The sequence below is a fragment of the Rattus norvegicus genome, chromosome 2, assembly GCF_021556685.1.
Source record: "Rattus norvegicus strain SHRSP/BbbUtx chromosome 2, alternate assembly SHRSP_T2T, whole genome shotgun sequence".
In the NCBI taxonomy this organism is placed as follows: Eukaryota; Metazoa; Chordata; class Mammalia; order Rodentia; family Muridae; genus Rattus; species Rattus norvegicus.
The window spans coordinates 45,132,673-45,149,450 of NC_141535.1; the positions used below are offsets into that span (position 1 = coordinate 45,132,673).

A 16,778-nucleotide genomic window follows, 5' to 3' on the forward strand; every position below is an offset into this window, starting at 1 on the left:
GTTAAGACTTAAAAATTCTGCCTAGCACTGTATCACATCTCAGTCTGTAGTATCCAAGTATCAAGCCAGTGCCTCAAATGCTGACAGAACTGAACACCCTTTCCACAGCAAACATACCCGAATTAACTGGGGTGCACCACAGAACTGCAGAGAAAACAAGCTATCCTGATCATCTTACGCCCTGGAGCGCATTTTGCGTTTCCTTGCGTTGTTTTCCTATCAGGAGTTGCTTTTACGAATAATAAGGGCTGAGTTTTAAAACCAGTGTTGGCAGATATTGAATTTCCTGCTCCCATACCCTCGTTTTAATTTTCTCTTAGAACAGGAAAAAAGAAATCATGCCTGAACTTGCAGCTTTGTTTCCATCCCTCTTAGTAAGAGCAGGCAGATAGAGAGTGAACCAGATCTGCATCTGTTTACTGCACTGCAGCCCAAACCCAGCATGCCTGTTCAAGGGGGGTGGGGGGACCAGAGGTAAGGAGCAGAAACCAAGCTTGCCAGTGCAGGAGAGGGCAAAGCCACCCTTCCTAGCTACTGACTTATGAGGAGGCCAGTCAGTAACTGGGCTCAGGGAGCTAGGAAGGCGCGGCTATATTCACCTAATGTTGCTTGTGGGTGAGGTTCAAGAGGACTGATTTTGGTTCTCCCCCTGCCCCCTTCTCCCTTGCCCTCTCTGCACTTAACATAGGATCAGGAAACATGTTCACTCTATCATCCACCAACTGAAACCCAGGCTCTGTACTAGTGACCTTTTCATCAACCAGACCACTGTCTTGCAAAGTTCATCTACACTGAATGAATGAAATCTAAGACAGTGGGAACACTATTCCAACTTCTTTGTCTCCTTTCACTTATGATTTAATATGGCACAAATCTAAGAAACTTTCAACACTACATTTATCCTCTTTGCCAAAGCAGGAGGTTGGGGGTGGGGGTGGGGGGGCATAAATAGTACTTACTTGTAAAATACTTGTGCCCACGCAAGGCTGTTAGAGAATGTGTCATATCTGTACAAGCAGGGCAGAGTCCAAGCCCGTCCTCTCACGACTCCTACAGAGCAACTTCCTTTTTAAAGTTCATCAATTAATTTAATAATTAACTTGAAAACAAAAATAGAAACAGCAAAAAAAAAAAAAAACTAATGAGAGGAGCTGGCAACAGCGGCAGGCTGACTTGGGTCGAATCCTACCTTTTGTCTGTAGCTGAGTGATCATAGGGTTTTTCTATGTCCAATTAATTTCTTACCTCCCCAAAGAGAAGTTACCATGCCCGAGAGGGCTGGAGATTAAACAAGGTGATCTATGTAATCTGTCGGCCGCACAGAGGGCAGGGAAGCTGATTGTATTAAAAGCGTACACATCTATCTACAAACCCACCAGGTGGTTTTTTTTTTAAGCCACAGGTAAAATCCTTACGTTTAGTGATCTAAAGGGTACCTACCACACTAACATCCCCGCTTCCGGTGAGTCATTTACTTCAGTTCTGGTCCTGACGTCTTTCTTGATTAAAAATATCCTCAAGTAATTTCTTGAAGACGCTGTCGTGTTTTTAACATTGCATATGTTAGCAATCAAACCCAAGGCCCTGCTCGTGCTACCTCCTGGCTTCACAGGTTCCCTCTAGACTCTTCAGCAACTGTGACTTTTAACTAAAGATACAGAAAGGCCAGGACTAAGGAAGATGGCCAGTCGACAGGATGTACATGGCACATGTGATGCAGACAAATCATCTTATGTTGAAAAACGCAGACATGGGGTCAGCAGTGTCCGCCATGGACTAAGACCTTCCTTCCCATGCCACTCTTTCCTGTAATACAGATTTCCCCTCGGCTCAGGGATGCACGTGGAGTGCAGAATGCAAAGGCAATACAAACAGCGTCTTGACCAGCCCCTCATGTTTCCTCAGAATAACCCATTCTCCCCGACTACTGCACACAGCACTTCTTCCTTTGGGATTGGCCAACAGGGTCAAGGACAGGGTGGCGGACTCCACCTAGGCAAACTGGCTGGTTTTTTGTTTGTTTTCTGCTCTTGTTGAAAGCTACAGAATATCCCTTTCTCTGAGCATCTTGAAATCGTCAGGCCCACATGTCAGTGACCATTTCTACAAAGTGCAACACATCACACTTAAAGTGCTACAGAAGTATCAATCAACCTGGCTCCTTCCTGTTTGCCTATCTAACAAAATGGAGTCATTATAGTGTATTGGAAATTATATATTAAGGAATGTTGGTTAACCAGTCACTCTTGCCAAGATCAGATATGAAGAGAAAACAAAAGCTGGCAACCACTCTAGCTCTGATATTTCTTTTCCAGAATCCTATTTAATAAGGTTAATCTTTTAAAAATACAGTAATTTCCCTCACCTAGTTTAAAACAAAACCTGGAGAGAAAGCCTAAGTACCAGAGCATGGGAACTCACTCAGGGCTAACTTCTGGGTCTACAGCTATGATTTTAGGGGATCACCTGCTCAGAGCAGATACCTTATTTAGGTTCATTATTAATGTTTTTATACCTCCCCTCCTGCAAAGGATCAGTGATTTGTATTTTTAGCCTAACAGCTTCTAAAAGGAAGTGAAACTGAGGCCTATGAGGAAGCAAGGGCGACTTATGAAATATCGCTACTTCTAAACAAAGCTAACATTAACTAGCACAGCATATCTTGCTCTTTCATGGGGCAGCAAATTGATAGTTTGGTTGAACTTACAAAAATAGGATAGAGTAATTATATCTGCCAAACTCACAATAGCCTGTTCAATGAAGAGCAACACTGTAATTTTTCTTCAAAGACGGTAAATAGGAAGGAAAAGCCCCTTATTCCCTAGTACAAGGGAAAATTCCAAACCCTTGGGCGCCACTTACAGGCACAGACTTTCACTGACTTGAGTTATTTCACTGAAGGAGAGGGGGCAAACATACAATCTTTGACTTTAATGAATTTCCCATAATTTATCTTTCACGAATGTGTATTTTCTAAACTTTCAGTTTCTACATTCAAAGTTTAGAAACTGGATTAAAAACAAAAAACAAACAAACAAACAAACAAAAACCCCAAAACTACAATAGGTCTTCAGACACACAGAGGGGGTCTTTGGCTCTCTACTACTACAGAAAACAAACACAAAATATCAGTATTAAATCATCCTCATCAAAGTATGCGTGTGAACTCCTTGAAAGAGGGGAACATAACATTCAATTGAGATTTTATATGATTGCCTTATAATCATTTCCCCAAGATCTTAAATGATAAAATAATAAGGCATCGTAACAGGCAACCCAAAACACATGACAATATCTTTGTATAACCTCTTCTTCATGTTGTAAGTTCTATACCAGCAGATTTGAAATGAATTTCAAACCAGTGCTACAAAAACTGGAGGGGCTGTTGGTATTATTTCAAAAAGATAGATACCCTATATTTTACCGCAAATGAAATTATCACATGTAACATTTGAGATGCACCAACAGAATTCCAGCTAACAGTATTTATTTTAATAACAACCTTTACAATTATAAACCCTCCTTAAGGAGAGGAAAGAGAATGCGAAAATTAAGCACAGATTACTCAGGTATTCAATCCCTCCTGCCCTCACCTTCATCCTCCAATTTCGAGTCTACAGGGAACACTAAAGTTCTATATATCACTTTTGCAGTTGTTGCTCTCATGCTATATTCATAGGCCATAACATTGACTTTGTAAATGCTGAAGTGCGGCCAGCTGTATTACCATATAGGAAAAAAAAAATCAGGTCTCACAAGACTAGAGAAAATTAATTCCTCCAAGTTTAAGTTAGTGTTTTTTGCTTCCGTCTGCAGTTGATCTGTAGTAAGAGTTGCCACCTAGGAATTATTCTGGTAATGTTTTAATCTAATCTGCACAAAAACAGGAAACCCTAGAGGAAGATACGTGTACAAGTGCACACAGAAAGCTGCAGTAGGGCTGGCTGCTGCCTACCTTCCTCCCCATTCTGCCAGAGCCCAGGAGTCAGCACACTTTTTACTACGGGGGGGTGGGGGGAGGAAAAACGACCTCCAAGTAATAAACGGACCGTGATTTTAAACAAGCCAGAGCACCAAAGGGGGTCAAATTACTTTAGATAACTAACCGAAACCAAGGATTCCTACTGTCAGATTCGACACACAATAAAACACTCTCCACCCATAGTAAACGTCAAGAAATTCTACGGGGCCACCGGGTGACTATCACGAAAACATATCCAGCAACTTCACACACCCAACAAGATTTTATGCTTTTGTGTATTTTCATCAGAATTTTTAAAAGTATCATATACTTAAAAAGAATTTCCTCTAACAGAAAATTTTCCAGTAGCCAAAAAAGGGCGAGGCCAAAGAGCCGTTGGTGTAAACTATCTTACGCACATCCTACTTCTGGTGCACCGGAAGACCCCTGCGAGCGAAGCCGCAGCCCCGCACCGTCCCTGTCCCCGCCACGCAGCGGGGCTGCGGGGCGCAGTCCCCACAGCTTTGAAGCTGAATGGCTGACACATCCGGTCCTGGATCCTACAGCATTCCGCCAAACGCTAACTTCAAAGGCGGATTCAAACTCCCAGCGCTCTAGCCTCCGAGGTGCGGTAGGAATTCCCAGGGACACGCAGTGAGGGAAGCCACGGAGTCCCCGCAGACCCGGCGGTCCAGCGAGCCCGCAGCGTCTGCCCGCGTCGCTTTGACAGGCGTTCCCCGCAGTCCCCGGAATCCCCCGGCCGCCTGGGGAGCGTCGCATAAGCCCGGCCCGGTACCTGCGGGCGGGCACGCGTCCCCGTGGGGCCCAGGGGCTCTATCCTGTCACAGGGCGCAGACCCACCGCCGTCACCTCCGCCCTCCGGGCTCCCCACTCACAGCGCGCCGTGGGGGCTCTCAGGACCCGGCCCCGGGAGCCCCGCACGTCCGCGGTTTGCACGCCTGTCACATGTCCGCAAACAATAACAAACTCTCCCGCACGCTCCCGTCCTGTCCCCACGCCGTCCCGGGCGCCGCCCGACCTTCAGGGCTCGGGGGCGCGGGGCCCCACGAGCGGAGCCCCGGGAGCCGCGCTCCGTGCTCGCTTCATTCATTGCCCGCCCGGCCCGGCCCGCCGCTCACCCGGAGGGGGCCGCTGCAGAGGGCGGCTCGGCCCCCGCGGGGCTCCGGGCGCCGCTGTCCCGCGCGGCCGCCAGCTCGGCAGAGTGGGAGCCGCAGCGACTCGCTGCTCCCGGGGGTGGCGGTCCCGCCGCAGGCTGGAAGCCACTCGCTCCTGCAGCCGCGTCCGCGGGCTCCGGCGACGGGGAAGTAGATGGGCAGGGCGGCGAGGCGGTGAGGAAGAGCGGCTGCTCCGGCAGCTGGTCCAGCTCCACACTCCTCACTTTGCGCAGCTGCTGCCGCCGCCAGTCCGCGCGCTCGCGGCCCGCGCTGCCAGTCTCCCGCAGCAGCCCCGCGCCCGCTGCGGGCGCGCCGCTTCCCTGGAGAGCTCCGCCGCCGCCGCCCGCCTCGGGGCTCGCCGCCGCGGCGCCCGGGAATCCCGACGACGAGGCGCGATCGCCCGCCGCCGCCGCCATTTTCTCTCGCGGGCTACATTCGCTCGTGCCTGCGGGGGAGGGAGGGGGCGGGGAGAGCGCGGGGGGCGGGCGGAGCGGCGGGCGCGCGCGCTGCGCCGAGTGCGCGGGCGCGAGCGGGAGCGGGGCCGCGTCTCCTGTCTCGGGAGCACGGAGCGGCGGGCGCGCGGCGCAGGTGGGAGGGCAGGGGCTCTGCTGGGGCCGCGCGGGGCGCTGTGCGCTGCACCCGGGCAGCTGCCAGGTAGTACGGGGCGGGGCAGCGGCTCGGCCGGAGCTCGTCCACCCTTGAGCAAGCAGTAATTGGGGCGTGAGTCCCTGGTGCTGGAAGGGGACGCAAGCCGGAGGACTCACGGTCGGTCACTTCACGCTCTCAGTAGCGGGCGCTGGGGGCCCGGCGCGCACCAGCCTGGCCCGCGCCCGAAGCGCAGGTGGCGCCCGGGACTGTCGCCTGCTGCAGACAGACGCGAAGCCTTCTCTTTGGAAAGCAGACCTCTTGTCCCGCCCTGGTGTCACAAATAACACTACTTAAGATTTCCTGTGCTACCTTGTGCACATCTGAGGCCGCTGGTTTGGGACACCCTCCCTCCTCCCACCGGCTATGCAAAAGGACCAACCCGGGTGCTCTGCCAGAGGTTACTCCCCCGTCTTGGAAAGGCAGCCTCCGACCGAAAGCGGGAGAGCACGTCTAGGGAAAGAGCCAGCGCTCTGCCAGGAAGCGCTGGATCTTGCCATCTTCTACCAGGTCTCCCCACCCCCCTCAGATGCTCCCAGCTGCACGTCCCTCTTCCTGGCAGTCAGGTGACAGGCCGGGTTCCTGGGTCCCCCCTTCCCCCACCGCCGCCGCTCCCAGGTTGTCCTATGTAGCGTCCCTCGCCTCTCTCCTGCCTGGGAGTCTTTTTAGAAAAGGTGCTGGGGATAGAGAAGCTGTAAATATATGGGAATTCCCACCCCACCCCTTTTCAACGGGATGGAGCTGCCATGTCGCCCGTATCTCCCCCTCCTCTGCTACTTCTTTTCCTCCGCCTATTTGTCTAGACTAGGCAATCTTTCAGAACCCCGGACCTCTAGATTTAATTTTTGAAACATTAAGACATGAGGCGTGGGGGAGGGGTAAGAAGGGTTTTCGTCTTACAGTAAAAGGAGAGATCTCGCCTGCATTTAAACAAAAGCCTGAACTATCTCAAAATAATTCATTTAACGTCTCCAAAGTAGATCTAATGAAGCCCTCCTTAGGTGTGTAATGTCAGCTGGAGAGCAAGAAAGGGGTTTTTATTTTTTTTTAAAGGATCCTGACTTCAATGTAAGCTCCGTGTTATGCTGAGTGCTACAACATCTGGCAGGCTATAGTTTTTGATGGTTACATTAAAAGGTACACATTTTGAAAGTTTAGATTAGTCTGTTCAAGATTTGGGTCTCCATTTAGGCTATAATTATATGCTCTTTTAATAGTAGACAAGCGTAACATCCAAACCAAACAGTAGTTATTTCCTAGGTCTTCCTAGATTGCCACACCCACCAAATTCTAAATCGAAAAGGATTAGCTTTTCTGGTTTCTACTGAGATCTAAAATAAACTTTAAATTGGCACACTCATAGTTAGGTACCTGTAAGTGAGAAAAGCCACTGCAGACCCTTCTTAGCCTTTGTCTCTATCTTTGGACCAGCTTTGGAAGTTTGGCCTGAATAATAAAGTTTTTTTTTTTAAAGGAAATTCCAGCAAAAAGTGACTTTTGCCTCTTTATTTGTATGGTGTTTGTTTGAAAATGAGGGTGGGCATCAAATGAAGCACAGCTGACTAACTGCCGTGCTCTGGCCTCCACATACCGCATCAGTCTATGAAGACTATTAAGACCTTTTGAATCGCATTTCCTTTTGTCTTTTATGGACATAATTCTGCTGTCATTATGCTCCTATACACAGACACACAGTTTTCTTTCAGAGATAAATAATCAAAGGGCCCAATCGACTAAGGAAGTCAGCTCCCTGCTATATACATCCATATAAAGTCTCCTTTGAAAGCAGTTAACTGGATAGGTCCTACCCAACTTTGTGAGTCGTAGGTATGGTTAAGTGGGCCCCTCCCCATCGACACACACCCACCCCACCCCACCCCACCTCCACCTGGATCCTGGAGCTCTTTGGGTCCTCTGTTGTATTTCTGCAGAAGCACATGCCAAATGGCAGGCTGCTGTAGGCTCCGCCTGCCTTAAAGTGATTCCATTTCCCCTCTTTTCTCCGAAGGTATGGTTCTCATTCCTGCTTGGACTTAAACTTAGCAGTGATTTCCCGTACACTGTAGCAGTTTCAGTAACTTTTACCAGAGCTTTCCAGGTCACCGCTCCCACAGAGTGCTGCCAGGAACGGCCTGGGTCACACTTGAGCTGCTCCACCAAGTTCATTTGGAGGCTAAACACAGGGCATTTCCTCATCGAGCATGAATATCACGATGTTAAGATGAAAAGGCGTATGTACTGGCAGGGTATTCCCGCTCGCATGTCGTTCCGCTCGTATTTACTGAGCGCCTCCTTTGCACACACCAGGTATTCTATTCCCCTCAGATTGTTGTTTTAATAATTGTTATTAATTATTGATATGAATATATAACCAATGTCCTTAACAGTCGTCCTAATCTCATCGACTGTTTTAACGGAATAGAGCGTTTTCACCCTACACATATTTTTATCAGTGGGTATTTGTCAGGCTGGTTGACGGATTTTCAGACCATGGTTGTGTGAAGGTGCTCATGCGAGATCTATGTCTGAGGAAGATAGTTACAAGTAGGAATGAGTGGCTAGAGAGGTGACTCAAGTAAGAGCCTTTGCTGCTTTTCCAGAACATCTGAGCATGGGTTTCTAGCACCCAGCTCACAATCACTTCAGACTCCAGCTCCAGGAAAGCTGACACCCTCTCTGGCTCTCTTGGGCACCTGCGCACACAGCCGTTACATGTGCACACACATAAGTAAAGATAAGACTTAAAAAAGAATATAACCTTGAGGGTAAAACAAAAGCTGGAATTTTTGGCATGCTTATAAATACTTATTTTGGACACTTGCTAGAGAAGTGAAGCTAGGTCTTGCTTTCTTCATGCCCCCCCCCCCCCCCCCGGTATCACCAGGTGATTCCAGATGTTTTAAGTCATCTATGGGCACTGTAGGTGACATTAAAGTAGCAAATTTCCTATGTAGTGTCACATGGCCAGCTCATCCAGTTGCACATACTAGCTGATACTGGTGTGCCGGTGTACCATGCAACCTGCTAAGGAAACCCACAGCACAGCAGACACTCACAGCCCGTGCTAGCGTGTCCTTGTATACTGTTCACCCTGGGGGAGTCACAGGGCCCTCGAGAACCCAGTGACGTTGTCAAGCCCAACCACTCTTGTGAAATTTAATAAGACGTCATTCAATTGGTTATTAGATCAATACAATGTGAGTATGAGTGAAAATTGGAAATTGTTCCAACGAAAACTGAACTAAGTGCTTCGAAGAACGAATGGGGTCAGGACATGGAAACCATTCTCTGTCAGAAAGTCATGCTTATGGCCATTATAAGGAAGGTGAGGAAGAGGGTATCCCTCTTTAGACAATTAGACAAATGTACTTTTCAAGTATCTATGGTTGCTAGCTTTAGTGACCGTGCCACTTGCAGACAGGGTGAATTGTGAGGACACATGGAGGTATTAACAGAGGCCCTCTACCCTAAAAAGCAAGGCCCTGTCACCAAATCCCAACCCCACGCCTGCAAACGGAACACAGCAAAGCCTGCTGTTTACACGAGAGTGAAGTGGCTAAGATACGTGTATGCGTGTGATTACCTTTGAGTAAGGCGCGTCTAGGGACTTTTCACGAGTTTACCAGTACCGTAATAGAACCAGTAATAAAAATGATAAAAATAAAACATTTTACGATACTCAAATCAGGAGGTTTTAAGTTTAAGGATAAAGTGAGAATTTATTAATCTTTTCCAAGGTCTAGGGTCTCATGGGGGAGGTAACTCAGGCTGTCCTGAAATTCACTGTGCAGACCAGGCTGGCGTCAAACTCACAGAGATCCACTTGCCTCTGCCTCTAGAGTGCTGGGACTAAAGGCATGGGCCACCGTGTTAGGCTGGAAATTTATTAAGTTTAATCATTCCTCTTAGCAAAAATTTACCCTTTCTAATCTGCCCCAAGTCTTCAAATCGTTTGACTGAGTAACATTGGTTACTGATGTAGAGCGGTTTGTTTGTTGGCTTTGAGAGTCTTGTTTGATAGCCCAGGGTGGGTTCAAATTCCTTATCCTCCTGCCCTCCCCCTTCTAGGTGCTGTAACCACAGGCATCATCATCATGTCCTGTGGTTGCCTTTTTTTTTTTTCTTGCACAACTTGAGGCCAAAAATGTGAATAAGGTACACAATATTGGCATCACCGGAAGAATAATATTTAGTAAAATATAATGTAAGGCACATGCAAGCAACATAGAATTTTAGTTTCCTATCACACTTAGGAGTAAGAAAAATGTTAAAATTAATCATCCCAACAATGTATTTTATGCCCTGAATATTTAAATGCATTCACACAGCAAAATATTGCTAATGACATGTGTTATCTTCTTAATTGAAAACTGGTGTAATTTTATGAGCGTTTTATATTTACAGAGCATCTCAAACATCTTAACTTGGACTCCAGAGTTTTGGCCCTCTAGATCGGTGATTTTCAACCTGTAGGGCACATCTCAAATATTCTGCGTATCAGACATTTGCATACATAGCAGTATAGCGGTGGCAAAATTTTTGGTATGCAGTAGCAATGGAATAATTTTATGGCTGGGGGGTCACCACAACAGGAGGAACTATATTAAAGGGTCACAGCACTGGGAAGTTTGAGAGCCTCTGTGATGTACATGTATCCTGTAGCTACTGTAAGTTCCGGGACAGTCGTGTCTAAGACATTTTATGGATCGCAGAATGAATGGTTGGGGCATATTGATGTATGAGAAAAATACCCATCTGTGTGTGTTCAGAAAACCAAGAAGAAACAACAGATATGTGGTCAGAATATCTTTCCTGAGTATGTTCTCTTTCCTCAAACTCTTTCATGGTTCCACTCAGCACAGAGTATAGAATCTATTCTTTCAGAATTGACAGAGGAATTCCCAGACAGAGATCGGAGATCATGGCGTCTATGCTTACTGAACTCAGAGCATCCACATCTCTTTAGCTTCTACCAACAACTGTTTAGTCTCACTGTGGTTCCTGGTGCACCTCACGCTTGTTCTTCCATGGTTTCTCCTGTGGGACTCTATTCTCCTGAAAATACTCCCCGAAGACAAATCCACTTCGCCCACAAGCCCTTACCTTCCTGGTACTGTCAGGGATGGAGCAGCGGTACAAGAATAGGCCACACACAAATCTTTAATTACCTTGGAGTTACTATATGAGTCAACAGTAAATGCATTCGTGAGGATCCTAAATGAACAGAATATTTTTATGACAAAAAAAGTTGACCTGTGTGTACAACTTTAGGTTTCATAGGCCTGGCAGGACAAAGCACCAGTTACAGACATATTTAGCTGCGTGTGTCCATTGGTGGGCTGGCAGCGATCCAGCAAGGAATAAAGTCATCCAGAATTTTAAAGCTTTTAAAATGAAAATTGTTAAGCTTTTGAGACCGAGTTTTGCCATATGCCTCTGACTAGCTTCTAACTCATTTCCATGTAGGCCAGCATATCCTCAAACCTGTAGCGATCTTTCTGCCTCCCCAGTGCTTAGAACTACTACAGGTGAATGCCACTCTGCCCAGCTCTATGAAATGGTATTGAAGCTCTTATTTTTTTTTTAAAGTTCTAATTACATTTCACATAACTTATGTTAAATCTATTAAAACAATCCAATAAAGTATTAGTTTTATTTTTCAATTTAAGTTAAGTTCATCTTTTATATTATATTTTATATTATATAGTATTATTACATATAACATAATTTTATTATATAACATTATAATATATTATTTTAAAAGGCGAAAATAAGTTCAAAATACAAAGTTTGTGACTAGTAAAAATTTGAATACTAATTATTTAAATGAGCTGGGACTAAAACTTCTTGAAAGTTGAATGCTATTAAATATTTTATTAAAATACAACTGTAATTCCAGCAGTTCACAGCCACATAGTTATCGATGTGTAGAATAGCAACATACTTCATATGTTTAATCTACAGAAATATGCATTTAAATATACACATATCTGAAAATTATAAAATGAGACTTAGCCCTTTCTAAAAAAGATTTATTTGTATTTTATGTGTCTGGGTTTTTTGACTCTGTGTGTATATGCACCACATGTGTGCAGTGCTTAGAGAAGCCAGAAGAGGGCAGTAGCTCTCCTAGAATCGGAGTTAAAGATGGTTGTGAGCAGCCTCATGGGTACTGAGAATCAAACCCAGTTCTTTTACAAGAGTATCGAGTGCCCCCAACTGCAGAGCCATCTCTCCAGTCTCACTCCTTAGCATTCATATACAGATGTGAACAGTTTTGGGAACTCACATAATGGCCACAAAGAGAAGAGTTTGGACTGACTGGAGTGTCCTGTGCTATATTATTCCAGAATCTTCCAGCTTCTGTCATTTTAAGAGACGAATTTGGCAAATTAATAACCATCCATTTACTTTCATACTGAACACTTCAACCAGTGAGACCCCAGCTGATTACAAGCTGATATTCTCTAACACCGGCAGCAGCACCTCTCTGAACCTTGGTCCTTTCAGTTTATAGGCAAGCATATAAAGTAACGCTTCCCTGGGAGGGTGTGGGGCATAGGCTTGGGGTGGCAGGCTGTGCTGAACCACACTGTGTGCCAACACCAGTGACCATGTGACCTTTCATAGACTTGCTTTTCCAAATCTGCGACACACAGCACACTCTGAAGCAGAAGGCCAAGCACAGAGTTTCCCTCTGCCGGGGTCTAAGGGCCAGGCCCTGTTCTAGGCTCTCGGAATAGAGAAAGTAAGGTAGTGCTTGTTGCCTGGGGCAATTTACAAAATCTCCTGTTCGCACCACTTGTTCACAGGTCCACCTTTCCAGGTGCTGGCTGGGGAGGCATTTCCTCTTCACCATCTTCACTTGCTTCCCCAGAGTTTCTAGCTAGCAGATAGTCAGTGAACAGTTGACTGGGGGTGGGGGGAGGTTACAAAACACCACCTAAAAGTTCTCAGGATCTGCCTTCCAGTGGCACTCCTCTTCGACACCTCCCCCCCCAACAAACAGATGATATCGCTTCATTTGCATTCTTGTGAATTCAGTTTAGAAAAGAAAAACACAGGATTCATTTATGCATAATCTAGTTGTCATTTCTGTGTGCGATGCGTACATGTATGTGGGTCCATGGACAGTCTGTGTGGAGGGCAGAAGTGGATGTCGGTTGTCTTTCTCTGTTGCTTTCCATCGTATTTATTGAGACAGGGTCATTGAACCTGGAGGTTATTGATCTGGCCTGGCTGACTGGCCAGTGAGCTCCACTCGTACCCAGCCTCCACCCCTGCCCCACCCTCCCAGCCAGCGAGTTACGCTCCTGCCTGGCTGAGTCCTAGGGATGAAGCTGAGGTCCTCGAACTGGCGTGGCAGGCATTTTACTGAGCAGAGCAGTCTCCCCAGCCCTTCCGATTGCCTTTTTTGAGGGTAATTGGAGTTGAGAAGGAATCCGCAGAAGACAAGCAGACAGTAGGGAAAGGTTAAGGAAGAGAACGGCAGAGCACTCGGGACGTGAAGTTGCATTTCTGGAGCCTCTGGGACGGCTCGCGCAGGGAGGCACAAGGTGGATTCTGTACAAAAACGGAAGAGAGGCCTCTGAGGCCTGGAGCTGGGGGTCCCTGCCCAAGGACAATGGGGGTCACCCCAGGAAGTAGAACGTTGAAAAGTGGCTTGGGGCTTCAGGTGGTACTGTGTTTAAAAAACACATAAGGCGGTGGCCATTTAGAATAGAAACCTGGAAAAGAAAAATGTCTGTAAAACCAACACGTTTCAAAGGACAGAGGATGGAGATTCTCGAAGTTTCTAGAGAGCAGGTGCTAATATTATTAAACATAATTATAAATGTTTAGTGAGTGCTTACTGTGTGCCAGAGCGTGCGAAGTGCATCATGCTATTAGCATTTAATCTACATAATAACCCCTGACGTAGGCACTGTAATCACTCCTTACAGGTGGAGACGAAACAGAGAGGGCAGGTGACTGAGCCAAGGATGTTCAGCTGGCAACTAGAAGAGGTAAGATTTGAACTCAAGATAGCCCGTTTCCACAGTGCATCTCTTTTAACCTCAAAGCTGCTTTGTCTTTCTGAAGAAGGTTGCCATCATTTTCTTAGTAGACATAAGCACGTTCATGAGCTCTTTCAAAGGCCTTTTCTCGGTGCAGATGTAATTCCCTAGTGGCTCCTTAACCTGCTCAAGTAAAAGTTATAGCAAGAGGCTCTTTATTAGAAAAACAAAAACAAGAAACAAAACAAAAACCCTTTGAATGGGGAGCAGGATACTAAAACCTAAATTCAAAGCTGAATCAAACGCCTCTTATTTGAAAAATAAAGTTGCGACTGGACATAAACTTCAAAGACAAAGCTCTCAAATGACTATGGATTTTAAAATTCATTTAAAAAAGAAATATAAAATAACATCTTAGCATAAGTGGCCTATGAAAAAGTATGGTAGAGACAGATGCTCATAAAAACTCCCTCTCTGTCCACTACTAGGCACTTGTAACCAGGAACCAGCTAATCGCCTTGCCAGGGACTGTGTATCCCACAATGCCTTGCAGTAAGGTATGTGAGTCGTGGTTTAGAGAAACTGCACATCAGGATAGAGATAAATACAATGGTCCAGAGGTTACAGGATCACAGAACAAAGGGATCCCTGAATGTATGGATGGAGGAGAGCTCCCTTGACAACTTGAATTTATTCCCAGGAATATATAGATCTATTTGATATGGTAATCTTCCTAAGGCAATGCAATAATATAATTTTCTTTATCCACTCGCATGTTATGAGACTGACACTTCTTCTGACACAGTGACAAGTGCACCATGGTACTTGTTAGGCCCGTGTCTGCATCAGCTCTCCCACGACTATCAGTAGATATCGACGGGGCAAACGCTTCATCGGCCACTACTATGGGGAGGTAGCAGTTACCATGGGGGCTCACCTGCTTCCTCACACCCACACCGCCACTTTGGTGTACACGAAGAAGCTGCTTTCACCATGGTGCCTGTATCTCTTTGGCCTCTGAGGCTCGCACTTCAGATTGTGTGGCAGGCCAGACGTGGCCTCATACACTGCACAGTCCTCAGCTAGCGATAGGAATTGTGGTGGTTCCTGGAGGAGGCTGGTACCAAGTTATGAGATCCCAGAACGCATGCTTCTTCCTAATTCCACAGTGCATACAGCAGAAGTTGGCAGACATTGTGAATCAGAGCTCCCCCGCCCTCTCTCAGAGCTAGCTGTTAAATATTGACCAGTGTGTGCTGGCTCTGTTATCCCGATGGTGAGATAATTCAGGGGTGTGTTCTACAATGCCTTCCAGCCACCCCCCCTCTCTCTCTACACACACACACACACACACACACACACACACACACACACACACACACACGCACGCACGCACATTTTTCTTTTAAATCCAAGCAGGATTAAGCTACAGTCACCCATGGTGGTGGCCATCTTGGACAGTGAGCTTTTCTTAGCTCTCTTCTCTGCCCTTGTTCTCTACTCTGCTGTCACTTTCTGTCCCTTGACAAGAATCCTGTATCACAGTCTGCATTTGGGAGAGCTCACTGCAGGAGAAGAGACAGTAATCTATAAAGTCACAGTTATAAAAAGTGCATACACAAAGCCATCTAACAAATGCAAGCTCTTCTGATGACCAGACAGGTAATTAACTACAGAATGATTGCTAACTAGCCAGAGATTAGAATATTGCACTTAAAATTCAGTTCTTATAAATATGTGAATTGCCTTCAATGGCTTTTAATTTTTATTATTTTGAATACTTACATGATACATTAAAATGGAAGTCTCTAGTCTTTGCCCCATCCAAACAGATAACGCATACTCTGGCAAGATGTCAACCTCCATGTGTCATTTGGCTGGAAGATGGGGACTTCTAAAGGCTTTGAGGTCTCTGGTGAGCTTTGCTTATTGGTCCTGGTCTGCGTTAACAACTCTGTTATTTGTTTTTAAATACTGTGTTGACTTTGTATTTTGTCATGTTTGTAAAGTGACACGTGCCAGGATCCCATGATGCTGTAATGAGACGGATTCCTTAGGAAGTGTTGCCACAAACACAACATTGCAAAGATAAAAGGCAGAGTGTGGAGAGATTTGCTCTACAAAAAATGGTTCTTTAGGATACCTTTATGGTGAAATTATAATAATTTCACTTTCTTGTGTTTAATAGTAAGTGACATACGCTATTGTTTGGATCCTCACAGTCTTATATCTTAAAGGCTTGGTCCCCAGCCTGCTTGTAGTGCTTCTGAGAGAGGATGAACCCTTTAAGAAGGAAGTTAGGTGTTTGTTCCCACAAATACTACCTTTGTAGGGGATATTGGGATCCTTCTGCGTTTGCTTCCTGTCACCATCAGGTGAAAAGGCCTCCCCAGCACAAACAGGGTAGTAGCCATGGATAGAAACCTCTGAAAATGCAAGTGGAAACAGATCCTTTCTGGTATTCCCTGAATGTGTCCAGTACTTTGTCCTAGCAGTGGAGAGGCAAGAGATACAAAGTCTCAGCAGTTACCAGCTGCGAAGAGGTTGAGGGAAAACAAAACATCAGTTGCAAAGAAAAGGCAACAACATGATTTAGCAAGGAAAGCATCACCCAAGACCGAGGCTCAGCAGGTGGGGCCACCAGGGCAGTGAGACCTGGAACATTCAGGCCTCCGTGTTCTCACTACACCTTCCAAAGTCTGGGCACTGAGCTAGACGTACGCTCATTTCAGCACTGTTCAGCACTGTCGTTTTAGGGAAATCTGTCAACATGAACAAAGGCCCACATTTTAACTACAAACCACAATTCACTCCTCCGGTCTGAATCTCCCATCTGAATCTTTCAGGGCCTGGACAGGCGAAGACACCTAGTCCCCCGTTTCCCTGCTAGCTTCACTCTGAGTGAAACCCAGAAAAGAAGGCTTTCATTTGGGAACCAAAAGGGGGCGACAGGGTGTTCGAAAGTTTTCAGTATCAGAGAAATTCCTAATCCGATTGGAT

The 16,778-nt window shown here is 46.2% G+C and overlaps 1 protein-coding gene and 1 long non-coding RNA gene across 6 annotated transcripts in view; one reads left to right on the forward strand and one right to left on the reverse strand.

Moving 5' to 3' along the window:
• Map3k1 (mitogen-activated protein kinase kinase kinase 1) overlaps positions 1-6,299 on the reverse strand; it is a 65,849-nt gene extending 59,550 nt beyond the window's left edge. For 2 of the 3 annotated variants that reach the window (XR_015658137.1, XM_087614526.1), the window contains exon 1: positions 5,101-5,577. Coding sequence is in view for 2 of the 3 variants with exons in the window: in XM_087614526.1 (XP_087470652.1) it covers positions 5,101-5,552 (452 nt within the window). In the remaining variant the exon portion in view is untranslated. 3 annotated transcript variants of the gene reach the window in all.
• LOC102553935 (uncharacterized) overlaps positions 4,392-16,778 on the forward strand; it is a 28,694-nt gene continuing 16,307 nt past the window's right edge. For 2 of the 3 annotated variants that reach the window (XR_015670715.1, XR_015670693.1), the window contains exons 1-3: positions 4,392-4,587; positions 13,725-13,787; positions 14,267-14,335. This is a non-coding gene — a long non-coding RNA (uncharacterized LOC102553935). Of the gene's footprint in view, positions 4,588-13,104; positions 13,588-13,724; positions 13,788-14,266; positions 14,336-16,778 lie in introns of those variants that run through there. The other variant, XR_015670704.1, reaches the window with a different exon arrangement.